Source organism: Rhinolophus hipposideros (genome assembly GCF_964194185.1).
Source record: "Rhinolophus hipposideros genome assembly, chromosome: 2".
Classification (NCBI taxonomy): domain Eukaryota; kingdom Metazoa; phylum Chordata; class Mammalia; order Chiroptera; family Rhinolophidae; genus Rhinolophus; species Rhinolophus hipposideros.
In genome coordinates, this window is record NC_138048.1 from 39,840,391 (window position 1) to 39,867,339 (window position 26,949).

Below are 26,949 nucleotides of genomic sequence, written 5' to 3' on the forward strand. Positions count from 1 at the left end.
TGGACTTAAACTGAGTTATTTAAAATGGTTTTGGTGTTTTTTGTTGTTGTTTTTGTTTTGCCTTACATATTTAATGTGGAAATTTAAACATGCATACTTAAGAAACTGTAAAGTCCTCAAAATGTTTGTAAGTAGCGTTTCCTTTAAAAGCAAGGAGGAATTGAATTTTTGCTCTTAGTTAACTAATGTAGCCTTCACCTCCTGAGACCCAGAGGTTTGCAAATCCCAGCCTTTCTCACAAATGGAAAAATGAGATGTTTGGTTAAGAGTAGTCATCATTTCAGTCAATTTACAGGCTTCAATCTGTTTCATGCAGCTGGCAACTGCTGCTCTTTTTGGATTGTGGTCAGACTATAGGGGGTGGCTTTTGGGTCCCTTTCTAAAGTGGGGGAGGAAAAGATATTCCAGAAAGTGGGCTAAGAGCTTGCTAACTTCTGTCTTAAAGAACCCAAACCAAACCTGGAACTCTTTAGCAGTCTTTCAGAAACATTTTACTTATCAGCTTTTGCACAAAAGAGAGAAGAAGAAAAGCCTAGGGATTAAACCAACCACTGGTTCTTAAAACCCTATTTTGAGGTCTGTAAGCAAGAGCTGATTCTGGAGCACATTAGAGAAGTTACTGTGAAAATTGTGATTCCTTTTAAATACTTTTAAGAACAGTTGAGATTATGAATTTGTATGCTAATTCCCAATCCTTCCCAGGGAGGTAGTGCTCCAAATGACCTGGGAAAACAGTGGCTTTGTACACTGTTAGGTCTTGGTGTACTTTACTTTTTAGCCGTGTAAATGTCACCCATTTGAAACAAAAACAAGTATTAAGTGGTGTGCTTTTTTTTAAAAAAAGTGCTGGTATACATTACAGCAGTGGTTCTCAATGGGGCGGGGAAGGAATTTTGCCTCCAGGGATATTGGCCAATGTCTGGAGACATTTTTGGTAGTCCCAGATTGGGGGTATGGAACAATCCCAACTGCCAACTTGGCTGGCATCTAGTGGGAAGCTGTGTAATGTACAATGCACAGGACACCTGAAGAATTATCCAGCCCCAAACTCTCTCCTACATTGTTACCTCATGGACATTAGTTAACAAGATTAAGTGTCTTAATCTAATTTGGATCCTTAAGAAACCAATTGTGTTCTTGTTCAACACAAAGAGACCATAGCGTAGAAGGCTTTTTGTCTGCAGCATATTCTTTTGCCCTTGGCATTAAGAGTCTCACTATACCATAGATTTGGAGGAACTCGTGTTCACCGAGGACTTTGAATCGGCTTAAAATTACAGAATTTTGGAGTGTTAGAGTGCAAGAGAGCCTCAGAGATCAGCAAGTTCCACCTTTTCATTTTATAAATGTAATAACTGAGATGCTCAGAGATTAATGACTTGAAAGGTCTCGCGTGAGTTAGTGGCAGACATAGTTCTAGGTATAGCCCAGAATTAGAGAATTTAGAAGCTGATATTCAGGCAGAATTCAGGCAGAAGTTGATACTCAGTTTTTTGTTTGTTTTTTGTTTTTTCGTTGTTTTTTTTAACTGGACCTGACCCTTTGTGAAAGTATAGAGGTACCACTCTGCATGATGAAATAAATAAACTTTTTGATGGGAAAAGAGTGACATTAGCCATAGTGACAGTAGAGCATATGCCCGGATGTGGAAGCCCCCAAAAGGGGATAATTCCATTGTGTGACCTATGACACTCCACATCTGATGCCTGTACCGTCCTTCCCATGGCAAAGTGGGCAACAGATGGTTTCACAGACATAGCAGATGCTGCTTTTGAATCCAGGTACAAAACAGAACATTTGAGGTTTTCTGTCCTTCCTGCCTTATGGATTAAGAGTAGAGTGCATGAATGGATAGGGTTGTTTTGGACAGAGGGGAGAATGCGACGCCTCCTGAGTGCAGAGTTTAAAAAGACACCTGGCATACAAGGAAATGAACGTGCATTGGGAATTGTAGGGGGAAGTCATAAGCTGATAAGTGGATATCTAACGTCAATGTGATTGCATAGAGCTTGGGTCAAGAATGAAAACAATTCAAGCTTGGCAATTCTTTGTGTGGGTAGGATAAAATAATTCTGGGGGGCAAAAGGAACCTCAGAAATCCTCTTATCTGAAACCTTTGCCCACAATCCATTCACTTGGCTGGATAGTGAGAACGTGCAAGCCTGCTCTCCTAATTCCTGTTCAATTGCACTTTCTCTTATACCCCACTGTCTCTACTGTTCCATATGTTTGCCTCATGGGGAAGAAAATGATAGTCTTTGTTAATATCCTAGGAGAGTTTAAAATCATGGTATCTGTGTGTGGCCCTGTTTATAGAAATGAATTTTTGATTATCAGAAAAGTTGTGCACATGTGGCCCGATCACTTAGGAACATATGTACTCTCACATTTACATTACTATGATTAGCCATTAGGCCTGTGATTATGGATTCTAGTTCTGTGTGCTTAGTGGTACTGCCAAGATATGAATAGTTAACAATCCTCAAATCTGGGAGGTTCTGGCAATATAGGAGAATTTTTTAGTATGCAGTTCTTGGGAGAGATCAGAGCTCTGAACTGTGCCAAGATAGGTTCTTATCATTTTGACAACTAGCCAATGGGTATACCTCAAAGCCAAGGACATAGTATATTTAGAAATGTTTCGAAAGTGATGACTCTAAAGGTTTCTGGTCCCTGTGGGTGCTGCAATAAAGAGGTATAACAGCCTACTCATAATCACTTTTTGTCTAGTTATTCTTGTTACCTTTTTTTCAGATGATAAGTAAAGAAGACATGAGTTGATTTTTTTTTTTTAATAACTGTTAGCTGGAAATACTGATTGGCATTTGAATAACGTGACTCTTATCATTGAAAGTGAATGAAACCAAAAAGGGTAGCTCAGGTTTTCAAAATCCCTTCACAACAAATGTTTAATAGGGCAGAACTTGTCTTTGTCACCCAGGAATTCAAATCTTCTAGGGGTTAATTTGAACCTGATAATGTGCACGTGGTATTAATTTGTTTTCATGATATTTAGGGATGTTTCTTAGATGTTGAAAAAGCAGCTTTGTGCTGTATCAGCTTTAAAGGCAAAATTGTTGTCTATAGCAGCTGGTGGCCAGTAAGAGAAACCTAAGTATAAAATTCATTTTACTGAGGTGAAGTGGGAAAGCTAGGGGCTGGGGAAGCTTGCTATACAAAGAAACAGATAAATAAGCTAGGGAATAACAGGTTAAGTTGTACGGAGAAATTTTTGAGAAGTTTTTACGAGAGATATTTGTTTTACTTAGTATATGTAGGTTGATTTATCAGATGAATTGCTTTTTCTTACTTTATAAATGAAGGAGAAGACAAAGTTTGCTGATGCCAATATTTAATATTGTTATATGAAGCAGGGTCAGCTTTTTCTAAGATTTGGTGCTAAATCTAGAGTTCAGTGGAAATCAGTGTTGATCATCTTAGAATATTTTGTTGGCACACTGTATGTGACTTCACCAGATGGCAATATGTTTGTGGAATTAGCATCTGGAATACCCCCAAAAAAGCTAAAAGTTAACAAAAATTTTCCTAGATTTCTTTCTTGACCACTGTATTGCTAAAGAAACAAGGGCAGATAAAAGCAGAGGAAAGCCAGCTCCTGCATTCTTTTGACCAGTTCAGACCCAGTCTGAGTAGTGCTTCATAGCCAGCAGATATTCCGAACGCATTAGGAAGTGATGTCTGGCTTCCACACTACTTACGTCACTGCATAAGTAGGTTTTATAAACAGTGTAAGATTTATTAAGGAAACTACAAGCCATGGGGATGCAGACAAAATATTTCTTACAGCTCCTGCTGAATCAAATATCCATATTATATATTGCATTGTCATAATTCTGAGCAGGCCTTTTTCCCACTATGTTATACTGAAACAATTTACCATGCCCTTGGAATGTCATGGGCAACAGCGCTGGTGAAATCTTTTCCCAATTAGGTAGCTGCCACCTTATCACTAAAACATGTTTCTGTTCTGTGGTCATTTCCATTTCCTGCATTGTATAACTGGCATTCCTTTAGTTATTTAACCAGTATCTACGGGAGTCCAGAAAATCAGAACAAAAAGAACATGTAGTTCACTCTCAACTTTTTAAATATGGGGAAACCTCTGCTAAAACAAGGTGAAGACAGGTGATGTGACTTGCTCCAGCTTTTCCCCTCTGTTGGTTATTTTGGCAGAACCAGGACTAGGATGGGTCTCCTGACTCACGTTCCTGACAGCCTGTCGGTGTTCTTTGTACTAGATTGCCCATTACAATAAAAATAACATCCAAATGTAACCATCTCCTTTATTAGGTCTTTTGGCCAGATATGAAAAAAACAACATTGATTAAATTTTAATTTAACCAGTTGTTTATTGATCTCTGCTGGTTCAAGTCCTTTCCCTTTTTCTTCTAAGTGAAATAAATGGTTAAAAAGCAGGGAGCAGGAAAGGGAAAAATTAAGTAATGAAGAGATTGTATCATTGTTGTTTTGTTTTGTTATAGTATTTTTGAAACCCATCCATTCAACTTCTAGGGAAAAACATGATCATGGACCATGTGGTCAAATTATATTTATTCCATCTCTCTTGAGCCTACTTATGCCCTGACAATTTCCAGTTTAAAAATATCAGGTAACAGAATGGGAAATGTACCATGTTTAGGTTGGGGGAATGTTGCTTTAATAAAAGATGACTCTTAAGAGAGTGGATTTTAATCAATAGTGTGGAATGGGGACAGGATGGTGGAAAGAGTGCTCCCATAGACTCTTAACTTTTAATTCAAGCTCATAGTAGTGCCTTCAGGGTCAGTAGAGAGCATCTTTATCTCCTTGTGATCCCAGGGTCAGTATTTGAAATCGGCTTTGAGCTGAAAGGATGCTCTTTCCTGGAGTATTCCTCTGCTTTAGGAAGTGAGTGTGAAGTGAGGGTGCACACAGATATTCAAGTCCTCTGATGTAGTTATTCCAGGACTCACCACTTCTCTGGCTTCATCTTCACTGTGGTGACAACATAATACAGGAGGATTCTTCCAGGTCTACAGTCAGAATCACCTACACCCCGGGATGAATTATACCAATAATCAGAACTAAGAAACATTCTGGAAACATTTGATTTATTTGGGAATGTTTTAAAAATCCTTATCTTGAACTAAAACTGTTTTAGGATTCTATGAAGAACCCTGAAAATGTGGGGCTAGAATTTCCTACCTAAAGAACTCTCCCACTTTCAGAGAAGCAGTAACATAATTTGAAAATCTACAATCTAAGAAGTATGTCAGTCTCTTAGCATAAATATGTAAGAGGTGTGTGTGTGTGTATGTTTGTGTGTTTACATGTTTTTTGAGGCTGAAATTGTTCAAGATATGGTGGGTTGGACATTTTTTGTGAATACTTTTACATGTTAACTTTCTGAAGTGATGGTTTTTATTTGGGCACATATAGTGGTGAGATATAGTAACCCCACCTAGCATTATCTTGCAAGTATCCCAAATACAATGGTCTGATACTTGTAATATGGACAGTGCAGTTCCTTTCTAATTTCTCCCAGGGACTTAAAAAAAATATGTCAGTTTTTAGAAGCTTTATTCAATACGATAGAGAGTTAGTATTTCATACTTTAAAAAAATTAGCTAGGAGCTACTGATATGACCGTATCCTTCTTTGTAAGGTGAGCCACTATAATTTTTAAGTTAGTATATATTCATATATTTTTATTCATTTTAATTTTCTGAATGCATACATCTTTTACTTTTTAAATATTTTATTATGGAAGATTTTCAACATACACAAACGTTATAAGAATAATGCAGTGAAATCCCATGTAACCATCAGTCAGCTTCAACAATAATCTGCATATGCTAATCTTGTTTCATCTATAGAATTTACTTCCCCCCAAAATATGGATTGTTATAAAGCACATTCCAAACACTGTGGTACTTCATTCATAGATAATATATAACTCTAACAGATTAAAAATTTAAATTATAACTATCATTATGACACCTAAAAAAATTAATTAAAATATCATCTATTTTTTTTAGTCTGTTCAGAATCTCTAATTGTCTCATTTTTTTTTTCAGTAGCTGGACTATTCAAAACAGGATCTAAACAAGGTCTATATATTGCATTTAATTGGATGTCTCCTGAGTCTCTTTTAATCTAGAACATTTCCCTCTTTTTCTTGTTGTTCTTTTTTTTCTTGCCATTTGCTGGTTGAAGACATTGATTTTTTTCTGTAATCTTTCCCATATTCTAAATTTAGGTGACAGCATCTCTGTGGTGTTCTTTGATATATGCCTATGTTGCTCTGTAATCAGGGACAGCATGCTTTTAATTTGAGAATTTTCCTGCCACATCATTGTGTTGGATTTATAATATATATATGTAAATACTTATGAATTAATACTGTCTCTTCTTTAAATGTTATTAGTACTTCCTTAATACTGGTTTAAATACAAATGTGAGTCTAGTTGAAAAAAGTCACATCTTGATTGTTTAGGTAAAAGTCAGGAATTTTGCAAGTGGAGCGGGATTTGAATGACCAAAAATGTTCTGTGAGGTTGTTTTTGCTTTCTGTCCTTCCTCCCCTGCCTTTCTCACTGGCTGAAGAGAGTTAATCGTGGAAAACATGCAGCCAAATTCCTAGGATAGTCTAACGAATACTTTAAAGTTCATACAGACAAGTTGTATTCAAGGGTCTGGCACATAATTTTTAAAAATCCCTATAATTGATGTTTTACCCTCTTCACTAAGAGTCCTCTAAGATTCTTAAGAATTCCTAATATAAAACTATCTAGACTTATTTTAAAGTATCCTCTGATAACTGAAGATAAAGATCTTCATTGAAGTATGTTTCTTGCTGTTGATTGTGATTACTTTTTAGGAACTTTTGAATACCATCTGGAGTGCTTTTTTTTGCAAAGTTTAGACTTCAATACAGCTAGAGATGACAGAAGGGAATGGTAGTGGGGGGTTAGACTCCCTTATTGTGATAAGACCAAGCTGCAACTTTTTTTTTTTTACTTTGTGTCCTCACTTCTCCCATCTGGATTGAATGTTCTCATTGTCCCCCATCACTCACCACTCCCGTCTGTGCTCCTTTTCTCCCTGTCGCATCATCTGATACTTTTGTTCTTTCCTTAATGGTTTCCCTTACCTCTGCTTTTAGATGTTTTCAGAATGTAATAAAGCAAAAGTTCAGAAGCAAAGACAAAAGAAAACCAAGAAGGAAACTTGTGTAATCAGTGTCCTGAGACATCATGCCTGCATTCTAGCCGTACTCACCTTTCTCGCCAGTCTCGCCCTGCATCACCCCAACACACCTGGCTAATTCTGAGGTGCCTCAAGTTGCTGAGGTCCTGAAGAGCTGTCCTCCTCTGGCAGTCCCAAAAAGCCTTTGTGCATTTGAGACTGCTGTGAGCATGTGGGCCCTGTGTGTCTGTGTCTGTCAGTCTGTCTGTCTGTGAGTGTGTGTGTGCATGTCGACACAACAGTAAGATTTACAGCCACCTGTTGTAATAGCCTCAGTCTGCGAGAATAACACAGCCTCCTTATTCTACCATAAAAATACATTTATTCCTGTGGAACTACTTCCTTGGGATCTTTTTGAGAAATGAAAATATCCTCGTTGGAGATTATTAACCTACTTCCTTATATCTAGTGGATAGCAATTAGTTTGTTCAAATGAGCAGATCTTTAAATGACAAAGAACGTGGTGTAAGGGAAGAAAAGTAGAATCCATTTGCTGCTGTGTTTATTTGTCAAAAGAACAATCGGGTACTATGTCTACTAGCAGAGTTTTTTTCCTCTCTGCACTGGGATATAAAATCTTGAATGTGGAGGAAGTGTGTAAAGGAACAGAGTGTAGGAAGTTGGGATGAGTGAGTAGGAGATGACGAAGTTCTATGGAGATGGACACTGAGACAGTGCGAGGATACAAGTTAAGGGACACTTACAGAAGCTGGGAGGCGATGTTTGAAGAAGCCAGGGTCTGGGAATATTTAACGGGAGTAGGTGTTTGACAACGTGTGTGGGGCTGTGTGGAGAGGTGAGTCTTGTTTGCGGAGATGGAGGAGGCTGAGGAAGATGTAGTAATAGTGAGAAGAAATATTTGCCGAAAAGGAGAGTGTGTGTGCAAAGGAGTTGAGAGGATTGAGGGTTTAACTAACGATGGTGTTTGGATAGGGAGGACGGGGAAAATAGGCTGCTTTGGGGTTTGTGAAATGAGGATATTGCTAGAGAAGAAAGAAGTTATTCCTAAAGCTTCTAATGAGCTCCCCGCCATCATGTTTTCTTGTTGGGATTAATGGAAAAAGAGGGAGGTGTTTGTGTCCATTGTTCTCCATGTTTAAGCTTGGAATTTGGGGCTGAAATAGATTTCTCAGTGTTCCCCTTTTAGTCCTCTAAAAGCTTCCCCTCAGGCCCCATCTGCTGCAATTGGTCTTCACAGAAATACCCCCCAGCATTTATGTAAAGAATGGCGCTGCTTCTGAGAGACTGTTCTAAGCTGGTGTCTGAATTCAATTACATGTCATCAGTACATGCTTTATTTATAACATTGCTGCACTGTAAACATCACTGCTGAAAGAGACCAGCCTGTCGACCACCAGTGTTCTGGGAGAGCTTTGAACACCAGGCAACAATCACTGTCTGCGACAAAATACGCTCCCAGAGCCGGTTCTTCGGCTTCAAGGGCCCTTGTAGGACACAGGTGGGGAATCAAACTTTATTTTAAAGTGGAAATTTTAACCTACAGCCTCATGAATTTTTTTTTTAGATTATTTTTCCTGAATTTGCTTCTGTAATCTACATCCCTGCCTTTCCCCAGCAATATAAAATGATTTCTACTTTTCTGTCACTTGCTCTTGTGGTCTCCCTTTGATTAATTTCTGCTGTATTGGGTGATCTAAGAAATGTCTGTGCATGGCAATGGAAAGGGACAAGTAACGTGTTGTATAATGCAGGACTCTCCAAATTCGCTTGTTATAAACTACCTGGAAAACCGCCTTTACATAAGCGTCTCCTCCAATACAACACAATGCAGCCCAGCACAGCACAGCACAGCAAACACTTCATTTTAATTTGTTTGTTTTTTAAAGCTTTACTTCCTGGGTTATTTTCATCACCTTGAAACCAAGATCACTGCAGCTCTAGCACTCACAGTGCTATAAATTCAATGTTGGTGATAAGCTTCACTGTATTGTTATTTGGTATAAATGAAGCTGGAGAATTACATATTTTAAAACAAATGCCCGAATTGTGCCAAAGGGAAAAGAATCTACCGCGAAACTTTTACACATTATCCTTGAAATTAGAAATCAAGTGATTTGCTTCTCTAGGGAAAAAGTACTGGTACTTTTTCTGTGGTATCTTTCTGAGATCGCTTCCTGACTCCTGGCATTTTCTAATGCCGAGATGATGCACATTTCAGGTGATAAAATAACAAGAGCTCTGGGGGATTAAGTTTATGGATTGGAAAGTAAACCCAAACATTTCAATATTTCTTTCCTGTTTAGACTTCCCAGTGTTGTCTTTTCTCTCAGATGGGCACCAGATGCCTTCTCCAGACCCATTCTGTGGATATGCATGCAATATAAGCTGTTAAAACCCATGCTTCCATAGTCACATAATGCAGTGATTTTTATAATCTCCCTGAAACTTCTTTGTTTACATAAAATGTACAGGAAACCCAAAATAGACACACCAGTCTAGAAACCTTGGAGTCTCCTTGTCTCCTCTCTTATATATGTTAACAGAGACCCCTCCCACCGGCCCTCTCTTCTTTGTCATTGGGCAACACGTCTTGCAGTGCTCCTCTCACCTCCCACCGGCCTAGCAGTCTCTGATGCGTTTTGTCTGCAGTGCTCCTCGTAACTCATGGTCCACTATTGCTGAGGAGTTACACCCAATCTCTTCCACTGCGTTCTCTACCCTCTGGCCTGCACTCTCCTTGCCCACACCCTCATCCTCATTCTAGGCACATTACTGGTTACTGTTGTTGACATCAGAACATCCAAACCTACAGAGAATTTTTATAAAAATTTATTTGAGCCAAACACAGGATACAAAAGTGCTTCCCAGAATTTCAGTTTGCAGCGTCTTTTATGCATTTAGAATTAAGGAGGGAATTTATATAAGGAAGAGTGCATGGAAGTGGGATTGGATTACAGGATAGTTAATAGGATTATGTGCTCTCTTGAGAGTTGTTTCACTTCTGAGGGTTCTGAAGAGAGGCATTTCAAAGGTGTGTTAACCTAGATGCACAGAAACAATGGACAGGGTTTGCTTAAAGCAAAGATAAATGTTTTATTGAAGAAGTTGTATGCTTGGGATGCTTGGGTCATGACTACCCATAGGGTTTCCAGGTGGGAATTCCTGCCTGTTCTCAGGAATGTTTTTCGCTTTCACATTCCTGAATCCCGAGAAAAGTTGGTAGGGAAATCGGGAAAATCGGCTCCTTGAACCCAGGTGGTTGGTAGTATCTGCCGTCACTTTATGGAAACAGTTCATCATGGAGAACAGAAAACAGTTTATATCTCTGGATTTGGGAATGGGAAAGCGAAAAAAATTCCTGAGAACGGGTGGGAATTCCCGCCGGGAAACCCTAACTATCCGCCATGACCTACCTAGCTAGGAATTTATGATCAGATTACTCTGTGAGGTTACTTTGCATAGAACCCTTTTTGTCCATACTGTTCTAAGTTCCTCTATGCTTTTCCCATTTCTTGACTTCCACTCATATGATCTCACCTGCAATGAAAAGAATACTCCAGAAATATGGTAGTGAGGTATTAACAGCCATCATTGTTCACTCCTGGGGACAGAAAGGCCACCTGTGTGGCTGATTCTCCACCTTTTGAGTTGAGTTGATTTGTGGGATTAAGAGATATCAAGTTGAGACAAGTATACCTATGCACTCAGCTATGGCAAGTAAACTGAACTTCAGGAAAATGAGTGAATTCCATATTTGTACTTTGTAATAAAATTTTAAACATACAACTTTTTATACATCCTTAATAGAGCCAATAAAGTTCAACTGAAAAATTGGAGTATCAAATGTGAATATCCCTTTACATATTCCTTGGAATGTCCTTCCATCCAAATCATCTGTAACTTTTTTCTACAAATATGTATGGTGGAGAAATATTGCATGGCTGTCTCTCAGATGTGCTTTATTATTTGCAAATGTCCTGCTTGTCTCTTCCCTGGAGACTGCAAAGATGATCTTTCAGCCAATACTACTTTGGAATATTTTGATAATTGTATTTTGTTTGACCAACCAAACTGCTTCAGTAATTACATTTTTTGATTTTTAAAAAAAGTGTGTGTGAGGAGGAGAGGGGACCAAGTGTTGCCACCCTTTAGGTAGTAAGAAACCTGTAGTAGTTTTATACTATAGGTTTATTGGCCCAAATAAAGAGGGAGCAGAGTTTGGTAATATTTCATTTGGGTGAGTAAGTAGCATTTGCAGCTGCAAACAGGTTGCAATATATTAATACATTTTTATAATCTAAAATGACATCAATATCTTATGCTACTGAGTCAAAAATTAAACTTTTAAGTGTCCATTTTGACATAAGGTGTTAAGCCCTTCAACTCTGTATTGTTAGAATAAATATTTAAAATGCAGAGTTTGGGCTCCGTGCTTGGTTTTGACTTCTGTTTAATAACATCTGCCCTGCCTTGCTGTCTGGATTGCTGTCTCTGCACATTTTGGAAATACCTTTTCTATCTAACTTAGTCTGTTTCCCATTCTGTATACATTATCTTAAAACCGAAATCTTTCCCACTAACTGGCTTTAATTATTTTCTGAAATGTCTATTTTAACACCTTCCTTGTGGATTTCCTTTGGATCTTTATCTAAAATACCCTAAATGGTTTAAGGATGCTATCCAATTTAAACTATTTTTAGGGTAGGCATATGGCTTGTGGAACCCCAGAGGACATATCTTACACGGTAGTAGAGATGGGAAAGGAATAACTATGGGAGAGAAATACATGATTCTTAAATACAGTTTATCCCAGCAGAGTTACATCCTAGATTTTTAAAGATCAAGATATAGAAAATAACTGTTGCTTTTTCCCACACAATTTTTGTTCTGTCAGAGATAGGACATTTGCTGGATATACCAGTAGACTGGCCTCAAATGGGTTTGGGATTTTGTTTATATCCTTAATATCATAAAATTTTAGGTTTGAAAGTAGCTTTATGCTACCATTAGATAACATCATCAAATTCCCTTTCCTCTAATAGGTCTTAACTACATTGTCATTTCTTTCTACCGTAACTTCCCCAGACTACCACTCTCACTGGATTAGCTCCACCCCATGCTCCTTTACCAATCTGTCAGTCAATCCTCTATTAAGGCATGTATCACACTGTTACAGCATTTGTTCGTACATACATCTCCCTCTTTGGACTGTAACCTATGTCAAGGCAGGAAATGGTGTCTGATAACATACTTCCCAGTGCCTAGCTCAAAGCCTGGTTTGTGGTAGGCCCTTAATTAAGATTAACACCTTCCTAGTAACAAACAACTCACAAATCTCAGTGGCTTAAGACAATCTAGGGTTGGCAAGGACCCTGACCCATGGTGTCCTCGTTGAGGAGTGCAAGCTAATAAAGCTTCCACAAACTTGGATGCGTGCTAGTGATCTTAGCAGGAGGATGGAAATGATGAATCATGCTCTGGCTCTTGAGGTTTCAGCTTGGAACTGACATGTCACTCTGTCATATTTCATTGATCAAAGCAAGGTCCATAGCCACATCTAATGTCACGAGGACAAGGAAGAGCAATGCCACTATGTTTCTGAAAGAAGGACAGGAATATTAGCGAGCAACACTAATGCCTGTTAAATCGATGTCTGATTGTCTAATATGTGGTAGCCACTTGGTACCTACTTAATGAATGAAATACCTAAAACTATCTGTTGAGATTTTAATTTTTTTCTATAAAATAAGCAGAACCACTTCAAATCATAAAATATCCTAGTAACTACATTTTTAAAAAATGAAGATACTAATATTATTGTCAGATGTTCAGCAAACAATTGGATACTTTTTTTGTAACTACTCTGTTCACTTTATTCATGTTAAGGAAGGTGTTACATTTGATTTTGTAGTTTTTCAAATGCATTAAGTATGGAATGGATAAATTTGCATATTAACGTTTTTTCCTGTGTTCTTTAGAAGAGTTAAAAAGAATGTTGAAGTCATCAAATATTTACATATTAAGTTAGTATGAGCAAGACGTTCTTTAAAATAAGCTAATTACTGACTCAAAAATTGGACAGGAGCGTAAGAAAAATGAGTCTAATAAACTTTAAAAAGTATAACTATAGATTGTATTCTAGTATTATACACTTTTTCTTCTAATTGTTTGTTTATTTATTTATTTGTTTGTTTGTTTGTTTGTTTATTATTGGGGAATATTGGGGAACAGTGTGTTTCTCCAGGACCCATCAGCTCCAAGTCGTCGTCCTTCAGTCCAGTTCTGGAGGGCGCAACTCAGCTCCAAGTCAGGTCGCCGTTTTCAATCTTTAGTTGCAGGGGGCACAACCCACCGTCCCATGCAGGAATTGAACTGGCAACCTTGTGGTTGAGAGCTCACACTCTAACCAACTGAGCCATCCGGCTGCCCTTTTGTTTTAATTGTTAAAGCCTAATACATTGTGGAAAATACAAACTATTATGAGAAAGGTGAATTAAAAATCACTACTAATATCATCACCCAAATAAAACTTTGCTAACTTTTTGGTGTGATTTCAGTCCATTGTTATTGTTCTTGTAGGAGAAGAGGCATAGAGACAAGGCAAGGGAAGATATTGGCTTGTAATGGGAAGGTGGCAGTGGAAATGGTAAGAAATTAGCACATTGAGAATATGTTTTCCAGATAATGTTGATAGGATTTGTTGATAGGTAGAATGAGGAAGGAAGTGATAAAGAAGTGATAGAATTCATAGAAGAGGATAGAGGAAATAGTGATAGAGGGAATTTCTCTCCCCCACCCCCATAATAACACTGTATTGTCCTTGATATTCACCTATGTCTTTGTTTCCTCAATTTGAAAATATTTAGTTCGGTGGAATTGGCCAAGGTTTGCTGGCATTTCAGTACAGCAAACCAACCAGAGATGAAGTTAGCTGGGAATAGAAGGGACCAAGACTAGAGGTCATCTTAGTGTCAGTACTCCAAGGGGGTATGGTGAGATATGTCTCAAACCAGGCTGGTGTTGTTTTCAAGGTCAGAACTGGTAGTAGTAGGCAGTTACTGAGAAGGACGTTTGTCTTGGGGCAGAGATGGCACTGTCCCTTAGGAATGAAAGAGCCGGCAAGAGCCAGGTGCCAGGGCCAGATCCCAGCTTACAAGCAATTCTAAAGGAGAATCCCAATTTTTTTTTTTTTTTTTGAGGTCCATTTCAAAAGATAATCATGCTTTTATTCATTTAGGTTAGAAGGTAGGGAAGCCAAGGCAGAGCTTGTTGGGAAAAACTGCAGCTTTATGAGGTGATGGATACTAAACCCATCACTTGGATTTAAGCAGCTAGACCCTTTCTTGGCCCCACTCTGTAAATTAAAAGCGGTTCCTTATCGGGCTGCCTAAATTTGCCTAGAAAATCTGTGAGGCTGAGCAGGCAAGATGAAGTTCCTCAATCTGTGGCTGGGACGGAGTGGGGAAGGCTGTGATTGAAATCGAAAACTTGCCTTCATTGACTGTCTCACCTGTGGGACAACGGAAGTCAGGAGAGGGTGGGGACAAGATAGAAATATCAGACATAATAAACCTCTTCCTTAAACTTGTGGCCTAGTTACAGAAACAAGCATGTTATGAAACTGATTACTAACCATAAGCAACACAATTTATATAGAGACCAGAAATGATTAACTAATGTCTGAGGTGCCTGAGGAGTTGGAATACCATCCTAGTAGTGCATAACTTCGTTGGGAACATCTGTGTTTTCACCTCCATGATTATCCAAAGAAAATCTTTTTATCAGTGAGATAAAATCTTTCTATCACTTCTCATTTGCAATGATAGTTTGTAATTAAAAGACATTTTCACAGACTAAAACTTTAGTTTCTTAAGTTAATGTTGTTCAAACTAGAGTCCAAAAATATTCTTACAGGTGCATACATTTTTTTTAAAAAATTGTAATCGTGGAAGATAGAATCCTAATCTGAGCCTTGAAGAATGGGTGGGTTCAAATCGTAGGTGCAAAAGAGGGAGAAAGAAATGTGTTTCTGAGAGAAGAGAGAGTTTGAAATCAAGGATGAGCATGGTGCATTTGGGGTACCCAGGAAAATGAAGGAGAAATCACTTTTTAAATACTCCATCCACCCTGACCTTGATATGGCAGTAATTTGAGGGCACTCTTTCCTCTATTACCTGCCTTTTCTTTTTTTTAAGGGGAACAGGACTTTATTGGGAAACAGTGTGTACTTCCAGGACTTTTTCCAAGTCAAGTTGTTGTCCTTTCAATCTTAGTTGTGGAGTGCACAGTTCAGCTCTAGGTCCAGTTGCCGTTGTTAGTTGCAGGGGGCGCAACCCACTATCCCTTGTGGAGTCGAGGAGTTAAACCATCAAGCTTGTGGTTGAGAGCCCACTGGCCCATGGAGGAATTGAACCGGCAGCCTTCGGAGTTAGGAGCACGGAGCTCCAACCGCCTGAGCCACCGGGCCGGCCCCTACCTGCCTTTTTCTGATGGGTGCAGGAGCTATACTAAGTCTTTGTCTTGAGACAGTCACTCTCATAGACTCCTGAAAGAACCATCTTGTAACTCTCATGTTACTGATCAGAATCTAACGTAAAATGTTCTGTCTCTGCCAGAATGCGAATTTTGTTTCCTAAGGACTTTACTTCTGAGCAGTTAATGATTCTAGCAGAGACATCTAGAGGAAGGCCCATTGCATCATTCCTCGGGGTGTTTGCTAGGCACTCAGGAAGCAGGTGGTCTGCCTAGGACTAGAGCACTAAAAGGAAATTGTCTTTTTTATGTACCGGCCTAATCCTGCCCCAGTACTTGGTTAGGGATTTGTTCCTCTCAAATGTCATTGATGTCCTCTTGAGTTATTTTTCTTTAGAACAAAGACATCCCAGATCAGTGGTCTTTAGTCTTCATTTTGCAGTACAGTTTTGCTAGGTTTAGTACTAAAACATAGATTATGTTTATTAATTACATTAGGTCAGGCTGCAAGGCTGTTTGTTCAGATGTGGGCTGACAAGTGCTTGGTCTTTTAAATTTTTCTTTGTGAAGTAAAACTCTCTCTCTCTCTCTCTCTCTCTCTCTCTCTCTCTCTCTCTCTCTCTCTCTCTCTCTCTCCTTTACAGATTCCAGCAACATTATGGCAGACCATAGCCACATGCAACAGCAGCTGGATTTACAGAACAGTAGCTTAGAGGCACATTTTTCGGCGAATTCCCTCAAGAACCATTCCCAAAACGTGATGGAGAGCCTCAGCGCAAAGAAATATTCTTCCAGCCTGAGATTTAAAGCGAACGGAGACTATTCTGGCTCCTATTTAACCCTCTCACAACCTGTACCTGCGAAGAGAAGCCCTTCTCCTTTGGGAACCAGTATCAGAAGTAGCCCCTCCTTGACCAAAATCCAGGGAAGCAAGCACTTCTCTTGTGATGGAACTGACAAAACTATTTCCATGAAACCTCCCACTCCTCTACGTAGCACTTCACCCTCCCTCAGTGGGTATGGATATCCACTTGGGAGAGTGGACTTTGATCATACTGGCCGGGACAGTGAAAGGTCCTTGAGGCTCTCAGAGAAGCCTCCCTATTCCAAATATAGCTCAAGGAATAAATCCCATGACAATGTCTACTTTCTCGGAGGGCTGGAAGGCCGGAAGGCATCTGGCTCACTCCTGGCCATGTGGAATGGCAGTTCCCTGAGTGACACTGGCGCCTCCCCCATCAGCAGATCAGGGGCAGCCAGCATGCCTTCAAGCCCAAAGCAAGCCAGGAAAATGAGTATCCAGGACAACCTGACACTTCAGTCCAGGGTGACCAGACACAAGGAGCCAGCATCTGAAAGCATCAGTTTAAGAACTAGGAAGTACTCAGGCAGCAGCCTGAGTCACATGGGAGCCTACAGCCGATCGCTTCCCAGGTTGCACAGGGCCACAGAGAACCAGCTGACGCCTTTCAGTTTGCCTCCAAGAAACTCTCTTGGTAATTCCAAACGAATGAAACCGGGGGAAAAGGATCTACCTCATAGCGTAATAGACAATGACAATTACCTGAATTTTTCTTCTTTGAGCTCAGGGGCTTTACCCTATAAAACCTCTGCATCTGAGGGCAATCCTTATGTAAGTTCCACCCTCAGTGTTCCTGGAAGTCCTCGAGTGGCTCGGAAGATGTTTCTGGCCTCTACCTCCTCCTGTACCTCTGATGACCTTGACCGGGCCTCCTACTCGGGGACTAGCTCTGGTCAGTCATGTCCTCCCGGAGAGCCAGACAGAGGGTTTGTGGCCAGGAGGAACTTCTCTTGCGGATCTATCGAGTTGGATGATGCAGATTTGGACAGCCTCAGACAGGCCTCAGGAACTCCCCAGCCTGTCCTTCGGGAACGAAAAAGCAGCATTAGTTCCATTTCAGGACGCGATGACCTGATGGATTATCACCGGCGGCAGAGGGAGGAGAGACTCAGGGAGCAGGAGATGGAGCGATTGGTAATCTTCTTCATCTGACTTGACTTCCCTGTTTCATTGAACAGCTTCTTGGAGACAAGCTCCAAGGATATGTATGGGCGTATAGAATTTCCATGTGCACCATCCACTGCTGTCCCTTTCTAGAATTTCTCCTGCTATTCTTCCTCGTCCCAGATCACTGTTAATTGTCACCTGTGGGTATTTTGAAGGCCCATATGTGCCTAATGTTATGTTACATTGCTCCACAGAGTCTCACAAGTATAAATTATTGATAAACCTAACAAAGGTAGTTGTAAATTTTACTGAATTTCTTATAAGTCTCAAACTTTTTCTTTAAGAAAAGGACGAAACACCAATTTGTATTATTTATAATCATCAAATTTGCTTGTGCATGGTGTGATAGAAATAATCAGTGAAATCACAATGCATTGGGAATTAGGCAGTAAAATTTTCTGTATAGCAAGTTGTCTGGAAAGTTAAAAGGTTGCCTAAATGGTGCTCACCCTTTGTTCTGCACTGTCTATGCCCTTTAGCCATGTCCCTTAGTACACATAGTGACTCCCAACCACACATACTCTTTTCCTATTTAAAATGGATTTATGATTATTGTGGAAAAATATTGAAAATAATGAGAAAGGAACAAACATCCCTCAAGAGTCCCATTAGTGAAGAGGACAAACTACTGCATTTTTCTATTCTTTTCTTTTAAGCATAGGGTTTTATTTTGCTTTGTTTTTATTTTTAGGATATATAGGTGTCAGATTATTTTGATTCATAATGATGAATTATGTATTTCCTTAATGAGAGAAGCTGTAGGGTGGTAAAGCCTGGTTTACAAAAGTGTAGAAGTATCAAAAGTATTTTAGTTACTAAAAGAAAGTAGGCTAGAATAAGATTTCTGAATCACATACCAAACTAGTTAATGCCCTATAGGACAATACAATTGTAACCTTTGGATTACAATGAACAGAAACCATTTGCATCTATACAGGACAAAATTTGTTTGACATTTTAGAAAGAGAATCCTTTGTATCACTCACAGTTTTTGATAGGTTAATGTCTATTCTTACAAAGTTTCAAAATGTCTTAATCAGTAATAGTGAATGAAAACAAATGTATGTACCCCTAGAGAGTTTGATATTACTTGGGTGGGTCTGTTAGACGATGCTCCAATATGACAATTCCCTTTGTTATCATAATTTCCAGAGATTTTTTTCATAGTCACAAAAAGGCATTGTATTTGGGCTTCATTCATTGACATAAGTTCAGAAGAAGTTTTCATTAACGTATGAAAGGCGTCTTGTATATGGATTGCAAATCTAGCGTTATATGTGCTGGACAACTATTATTAATGAAGCTGGAGAATACGCTTCTATCTGATAATTTATTAAGGAATCCAGGAGAGCATTGTAGTGGCTTCCGTCTCTCCAGGGATCGTCCTCAAATGCTCTTCTTTACTCTTTTATTCCAAGGATATGAAACCAAACTTGAAATTCACCTTCACTGACTTTCATCTTTAACACTTGTATGTGTCGGTGAATTTCTCTTTCCTCTAGTGTGTCCCCCAATCTGCTAAGGTTCCTGTCAATCCAGGAAGTGACTTTCCTTACTGCCTGTGAGCCACCAACAGGTCCTAGTTCAACTTCTTGGGAGAGCTTTGTGGATATTGGCTCCAAATATGAAGTTATAACCCTTTTTCCTTAACAATAGGCTTGTCATCTCTGGTGAAATGAGGCTTATTTAAAAATATGACACCCTAGGTTTGGCCTCTGTTGCATTGTCTGTTTGTGTGATTACATCCCATTAAAGGAGTACAGATTTTATTAAGCCTATGCAAGTAATGTTATTGCCATTACAAACTAAAGTGTCTTAGAAAAAATATTTCTTCCTAAATTCTGAGGGGCTAAGCAGAATAAGCTACCATTAAAAGAATGTTTCATTTTGTTTGCAAAATCAGAGTCAACTAAATTGAAGTTTAGAGATAGATCAAGGTGAACACTACAGGGTTTTCCCCATCAGAAAATAAACATTTTAAATAAACATTTAAAATAATACCAATTTTCCAAAACTCATAACAACATTTAGAAATTAGATTTCCTATATCAGTTCGACCAGTTATTTGTAATTAATTCTTATTCTTCTGCCTCTTGGGTCATTAATTTGATTTCATGACGTCATCTATTTCTGGACTAAAAGAAGTCCTGAAAATCTGATTTAGCTGCCTAGTACTGTCTCATAATTGTCTACGTAATGTCAGCTCAGAAGCCTGTACCCATAAATCTATTCTTTGAAATATCAAGAGTGAAGAGTGCCTGTTAAACTTCTATCTACGAGGCTCTGAGACTGTCTTTCTTTGTTAAAGGCACATTCTAGTCTGTGACATAAGCAGAGTTTTAGGTAAGCATGAGAGAAAAGCAGAGACTATTTGGTGAGGATAAGAGTAAGTGCCCATGGTTAATCTATGGTGTATTTAATAAACAGTATCAGCAAGAATGAGAGTTAAACTTCTGTCAGGCTGTACGAAGTTGGTCTTATTTAATCAGTGTTTTTCCTGAGGGTAAGAATGTATTACAGAGTGAGGACATTGACATTTATCTAGGGTCTTTCTGTAAAGTATGCAATTTCTGAGCTTTATTTATATTATAGTATTTTACCTGTACAAAATTAGTCTAGGGAAGTCTGAGCTTCTCATTTGTCTTCCTATGTACCTTCCTATGCAATTCTTGATAGTGTTGAGCTGTTAATAAGTAAGGGGCATGTATAACAAAAAACCTAATAATTTCTAGCCTTCTTCTTTTTGTCAGGTTAAGGAACAAATCTTTGTGATTGCCCAGGGGTCCTCTGTGAAATTTCAAAGATAGTTTAGGTATAACAGATACCTTGGGGGAAAAAAATCTTTTTTCTGAATTTAGGGTCTGATCGTGGGAAGGCAAACATTAAATATTAATCAGAGATTTCATCGCTTGAATAGTATAGGATTGTGGATGCCTGAGAACAATGACTGTTCGCAGTTTGGTTATCTAATAATTAAGCAACAGTCGGTTATTTTACAATAAACAAGAATGATCTTAAATCATTCAGAAATGACAAACTTTTTTTTGTCATTTTACATATGCAAGGATATATCCCAGTTAGCATAAGACACACGAAGTTACTCATGAAGACACTGAAACTCTGCTTTCTGGGCAGATTACATAGAAAAACAAACTTTTACTGCCTTTTGTAAACATAGGCGGATTTCTCCAAGAACTGTGTGTCATTTCAATAGAGATAACTGCATTTTAGTTTTACATTAATAGTATATACATTACATTTTTGAAAATTATTTCATAAATAAACCCATTAAAGTTGTACAAACTTTGCCAACATTTTAATATTTTATTATATCTTCATAGACTTGACTATTTGCACATATTATAAACCAAGGCAAATAAAGCTCCATTTCTGCAAAACTACAATCTTTTAATTTCCATCAACTTTTGTTCCTCACAGGCTTCTTTCACAAATTGGAACAACTGAACACTTTAAGACAAAGGTACTTAAAGACATTGGAAATTATGTTTAAGCTGACAAATCAAAGAACGTAATTACTAATGACATAAAAAAGGTCACAATTATAATTCAGTTTAGATGAGCACAAATTTTATATTTTTCTTAATCTTAAACATGATCTGGAAGTAATCTTAGCTTATCTTTTCAGTAAACTAATATAAGACATTTAAGAAGTTCAGATAAACTAATCTCTACGATAAACCAAATCCAACCTATTTAAAAATGGAATTACACTTCTATTATACTGTACACTGATAAAATAAGGCAAAGACACAGATCTGTTTTTTAAAACCAGGTTATCAAATCAACCTGGCATGTGTAAGCATTCACTTTAATCATGTAAACATGTTTTCTATGGGAAAAAATGCTTCTGAAGTCAGCAGTTTTGATGAGAAAAGTCTTTTTCTAAAAGAGGAACACATTAAAATGATGTGAATTTCATTTTATTTTCTTGGAATTTGGAAAACGTTAGATTTATGTAAATGCTTATTAGTCTTTATAAACTAATCAGAAGCAGTGGTCCTTTATTTTAATTTGTTATTAACCTCAGGAGATAGGAAAATATTTCACTCCCACACAGTGATTTCCCCCACCCCTCAGGTACAGAGACACAAACAAAGAACTTATAGCATAAATTCCACAGCGTCAGCTACAGATCAAAAGTTATCACTGGAACACAAAATCTCACTGTTCCAGACCTCAAAAGACTAGTCGCTTTTCCGTTAGGCATAAACTATTGCCCTGATTTGAGCTCACAAATAGTAAAACAACAAACAAATGTTCAGTCATCTTTCACGTGAGCAAGTCTAGATTCCGGTTCTACCCGACAGATCACCAAGTTTAAGTGGTCAGAACATAAAACCAGATTCCACTCATTGTTGCCACCCACGAGGATCATAGCTGTTGGCTGTGTGCCAACCAAAATCCCAGTCAAACTTGACCAAGAATCAGAAACAAAAGCACCGAGTAAGAAAACAAAAACTTCAGAGAATACCGAGTCAGTGAAGGTAACGTTCTCCTGCCATTTGGGAGATACTCCAGGAGCCAAGAAAAGCTCTGCCTGGGCTTCCAGCCCATGAGATATATTTTGTGAGCAATGTAATTAGTCCACTTAGACATTTCACTGGGACCTCCATATTGTCAAAGCATAATTTACAAAAAGATAAGCATAACTCTTGCACAAATAGATGCCAAAGATTTTTTGAATTCATTAACGAGAAAACCAAGGAGGATAAAGTTGGTTCATGAAGCATAATTTCTGTAGTCTTTTTCAGTTTAGCTGAGATTATGACAGTGTTTCATTGCTTTTTATATATATATATATATATATATATATATATATATATATATACTTGTTTAATCTTTATTTGAAAACTCAAGATAATTATATTGATTATTAAAGATTGAACCCTAATTATGAACCTCCTAGAACGTATTAATGAGGCGTAGGAATCCACTTGGAATCTGCATTAAATAGCTTCCAACTGCTATGCTATTTCAGATACTTAAGTTTTTTTAAAAATAATTTTTCTTCCGTCTTTCTTGCTCTCAGTTGCCAAATATTGCTTTTGTCAATATGCCAGCCTTTTCCTTTTTCTTTTTTATGATTTTAGAAATCAGATAGCAAGCCTTGTTTAAAAATATTCCAACCTAAGAGTTACTAGGTATGAGGTCTTGAGAGGGTCGTGTGTGCATGAAGCATGTACTCTTCAGTTCGTCGACCTTGTAACATCCTTTAGAGCCCGTCAGTGGTCACTTACACTCCCTATTTCTGACCTGTTTTCCAAGTAGGGGTAATGGATGAGGGCTCTTCAGTGGGCTGGGGTGCCGATCCTTTAACTAAGTAGATGAGGCTAGAGAAGTCGTTAGAGAGTAGACAGAATATTATTTTAATCATCGCATTCGATACCTGCATTCTTTCCAGTAATACAGAGGTGGTTCTTCATAGGGGCCAAGGCAGTTAAAATTATTTTAAAAAGAAAAGGAAAAAAAAGAAAAACTTAAAGCAAATCCTACTGCTGTTAAGAACATTCATTTGGTTCCACTGCCAAAAGCATCTGTGTGCTATTGTGGGGAAGCCAGTGGACTCCCACAAATTGCTTTGTAGCAATCCAATATTTTCTTTCTGGCTGATGACAGTCATCTGTGGTGCCTTGATAAATAGCATTGTCGCCATTTAGAACTATGTAGAGCCACACTTGGTATTCATTTCCCAAACACATTGTAATATGATGCCGGCACCATGCTTTCATCCGGCCCCATGGAATAAGGTTTTCTAACTTTTTACATGTTCTACCACCCTGAAGATAAGGTTGGCTTTCTTTCAAGGCACATATTAATATTTCCATGGTAGTTATTAGTTGAATAGGTGAAATGTCTGGATCAACAATTCTCCACTGTTTGGAAGGTGTTTTTTTTTTTTCCCCAATGGCTTTTCTGAGAGCAATTTACAACTAAAGAATTTTAAATTGCAAGAGGCTGGGACCATATCTGTCTTGCTCACCACTATACATCCACCTCCCAGCCAGATTAGACGATGGGAAGCATTGCATATGTGCTTTTGAGAAGAGTAAATGAATGTTGATACCCATTCAAGACATTCATCTGGCTTTTCTTATTCCGAGTGTAGGCTGCACCAATAGCTTCCAGCCATCCCAAAATGAAGTTTTGCATTTAGTTGTAGGTAACAGTCAGGCTCTATACAGAACAATGCAAACACCTAAACATGAGTACATTGTTTTTACTTCCAGAAATGGGGAAATTTCCTTCCAATTTCAATTAAAAAAGGAAAAGGTGAGAATGAGTTGTTTTTCTTTTTTTGAAAGTTGGTAGCATTCTTTGTAAGAATTCTTGCTCTCCAGGATCATGCGAAAACCAAGGCTTGTGTACTTTTGAGTAGACCATAGATCTAACGTTTCTAAAAATAAATAAAAGTGCAATTGAGCATATTTAAGTTATGGAATTTTATAAAATAAATGTATATGTGCTCTGATCTCCTTAAGGTGATAAGATACAGATACTGTTTTAAAGATCAGAGTGTAAACGGGTTTTATACTGCAGTTTTATAATTAGGAAAATTTGTCTGGGAACCGAAGAAGAGGGAACATTTTTAGGTGGAAGTTACTCTAACTATAACTGTGTTGCTTCTTTCCCTGCATCTTGCTGCCTACTCTTCAGTGACTCCTGACCCCAAAGGAAAGTGGACATTCAGACCTTTTCATATTGCAATTTGGTTTTTTTCCCTTCATATGATTTTTTAAAATTAAAGTTTATTGGGTGACAGTTGTTTGTAAAGTTACATAGATTTCAGGTGTACAATTCTGTAATACATCATCTATATCTCACATTGTGTGTTTACCACCCAGACTCAGTTCTCTTTCCATCACCATATATTTGATTCCAGTTAACCTCTTCTACAACCCCTACCCCCGCCCTTTACACTCCAGAACCACTAAACTATTGTCTATGTCTGTGAGTTTTTGTTTCTTCATTTATTTGGCTTTTTTTTTGTTGTTTTCAGTTTTATATACCACATAATCAGTGAAATCATATGGTTCTCTACTTTTGTCAGACTTATTTTGCTTAGCATTATAAGCTCAAGATCCATCCATGTCGCAAATGGTACTATTTCATCTTTTCTTATGGCAGAATAGTATTCCATTGTGTATATATACCATATCTTCTTTATCCATTCATCTATCGAAGAACATTTTGGTTGTTTCCATGTCTTGGCAACTGTAAATAAAGCTGCAGTGAACATTGGAGCACATATATCTTTATGGATAAATGTTTTCAGATTTTTTGGGTAGATACCCAGGATAGGGATTGCTGGGTCATACGGTAATTCTGTTTTTAATTTTTTGAGGAACCTCCACACTGCCTTCCATAGTGGCTGCACCAGTCTGCATTCCCACCAACAGTGTATGAGGGTTCCTTTTTCTCCATAGCCCCTCCAACACTTGTTACTATTTGTCTTGATGATGATAGCCATTCTGACTGGGGTGAGGTGATATCTCATTGTGGTTTTTATTTGCATTTCTCTGATGATTAGTGATGTTGGCATTTTTTCACATGTCTATTGGCCATCTGTATGTCCTCTTCGGAGAAATGTCTCCTCAGGTCCTCTGCCCATTTTTTAATTGGATTGTTTGTTTTTTTGTTGTTGAGTTGTATGAGTTCCTTATATATTTTGGATATTAGCCCCTTATAGCAAAAGAAACCATCGACAATAAAAAGAGGCAACCAACCGAATGGGAGATTTTTTCATATTGTAAATTTGACAGCATTTCTTGGTTGGGTGCAGAATGGACAGTATTAAGAGAATGCTTATTGTTGTGCAGCCATAACATTAATCTTTTTTTTTCCCCTAAGAAGAATGTGTTTGGAATGTGAAAGCAAGCTTAAGTACTGAAAACTGTTGTGTCCTCTAGTCAGACTTGAAAGTCATCTCCTGTCTGATATTGCCCTTCCTCTTGTTACATTCTGACTATAGTTTTATTTATTTATTTATTTATTTGTTTGTTTTTAAGTAATTGCACTAGTGGGAAGTGAGCCAGTTAAACTGCAAATGGGGTGAGAGGTTGGTTTTCTAATCAAGTAAAGTTGGTGGCTCAAACTTTTAAAACAGGATATTAAGAACTTGTGAATCTCTTCCTATATTCTGAGTCAGAATGTCCTCTGTTACATTAATTGATTTAATCTTCAGATTTAGCATAAGCCTCATGTATTTCTGTGGAGCCTTGCTTTCCTTAGCTCTAATGTTTGAAACAACCAGTCAATTCTTTGCTATCCTCTGTCGTCTTTCACTTTTTTGTCTTGTTTGGATGGTTTATACAGTCTAGCTCAGAAATACAGGGCGAGCCATAAGTGTGAACCACGTAAATTAAATTATTTTTATGTTAACAGAAATAAAATTATAATATATTGAACAGCACAGGATTAGGTTGATGATGCTATCGCCTAAATAAGGTATCCATTCTATAAGCCAACTTCTTTTATTTCTAATAAAATAAGAGTAAATCTATAACTAGTGGGTAATATAAAGAAGACTTATTTATGGTCAGATCACCGTGAGTCACTAGAGAATAAAGACGTTATATATCTTTTAAATAGCAAATCGCTGGCATATGTAGATGTTCAGTATACATTGAAGCGATTAGTCATTAGCGAATTAGGATTGTCAACTCTACCCAGTTAACTGAGAATAAAAACAGTTATCACATTTTTTTTTCCTTCTTCAACTGGAGGGCTAGGAAGGTAATGGGAAAGGGAAAAATAGTGCTTAGTAATAATCTAGTGACTCCACATTGGGCAAACACAGTCTATTCTGTGTTACAATAGTCTGTGATAGTTGCTATATATATTTGAAAGCAAACCCTAGGTTCTTGTTACCGTGGCAGTACAAGCTATTGCCTCTTGATGGTGCCACACATTTAAAAATCCCTTATTAGCACTAAGGGACGTGTGCTTTGAATCTTGCTTAGCATAGTTTAGCGTTCTTGGATTAAATGCTGGCATATAAAAAGTAATTGAGACTAAAAGGAGGCCCTGTATGCCACCATGTTGGTTATGAAAAAAGTGATTCTTTTTTAAAAATGATAAATTGGTACATGAAGACTCATTATTAAATAAGAAATAAAGCTCATAAACAAAATTCACAGAAAAACGTACAAGCTAGTTGAAAATTCAAAATATATCTATACTAACAGGTACATGGGAATGGGATGATCAGGGAGGACCAC

At 38.0% G+C, this 26,949-nt stretch overlaps 1 protein-coding gene across 13 annotated transcripts in view; it reads left to right on the forward strand.

Annotated features, from left to right (window-relative positions):
• Window positions 1–26,949, forward strand: part of PHLDB2 (pleckstrin homology like domain family B member 2) — a 241,156-nt gene that overhangs the window by 138,597 nt on the left and 75,610 nt on the right. For all 13 annotated transcript variants that reach the window (XM_081065311.1, XM_081065318.1, XM_081065322.1 and 10 more), the window contains one exon: window positions 16,326–17,677. In XM_081065311.1, the coding sequence (XP_080921437.1) occupies window positions 16,326–17,677 (1,352 nt within the window). The remainder of the gene's footprint in view (window positions 1–16,325; window positions 17,678–26,949) is intronic.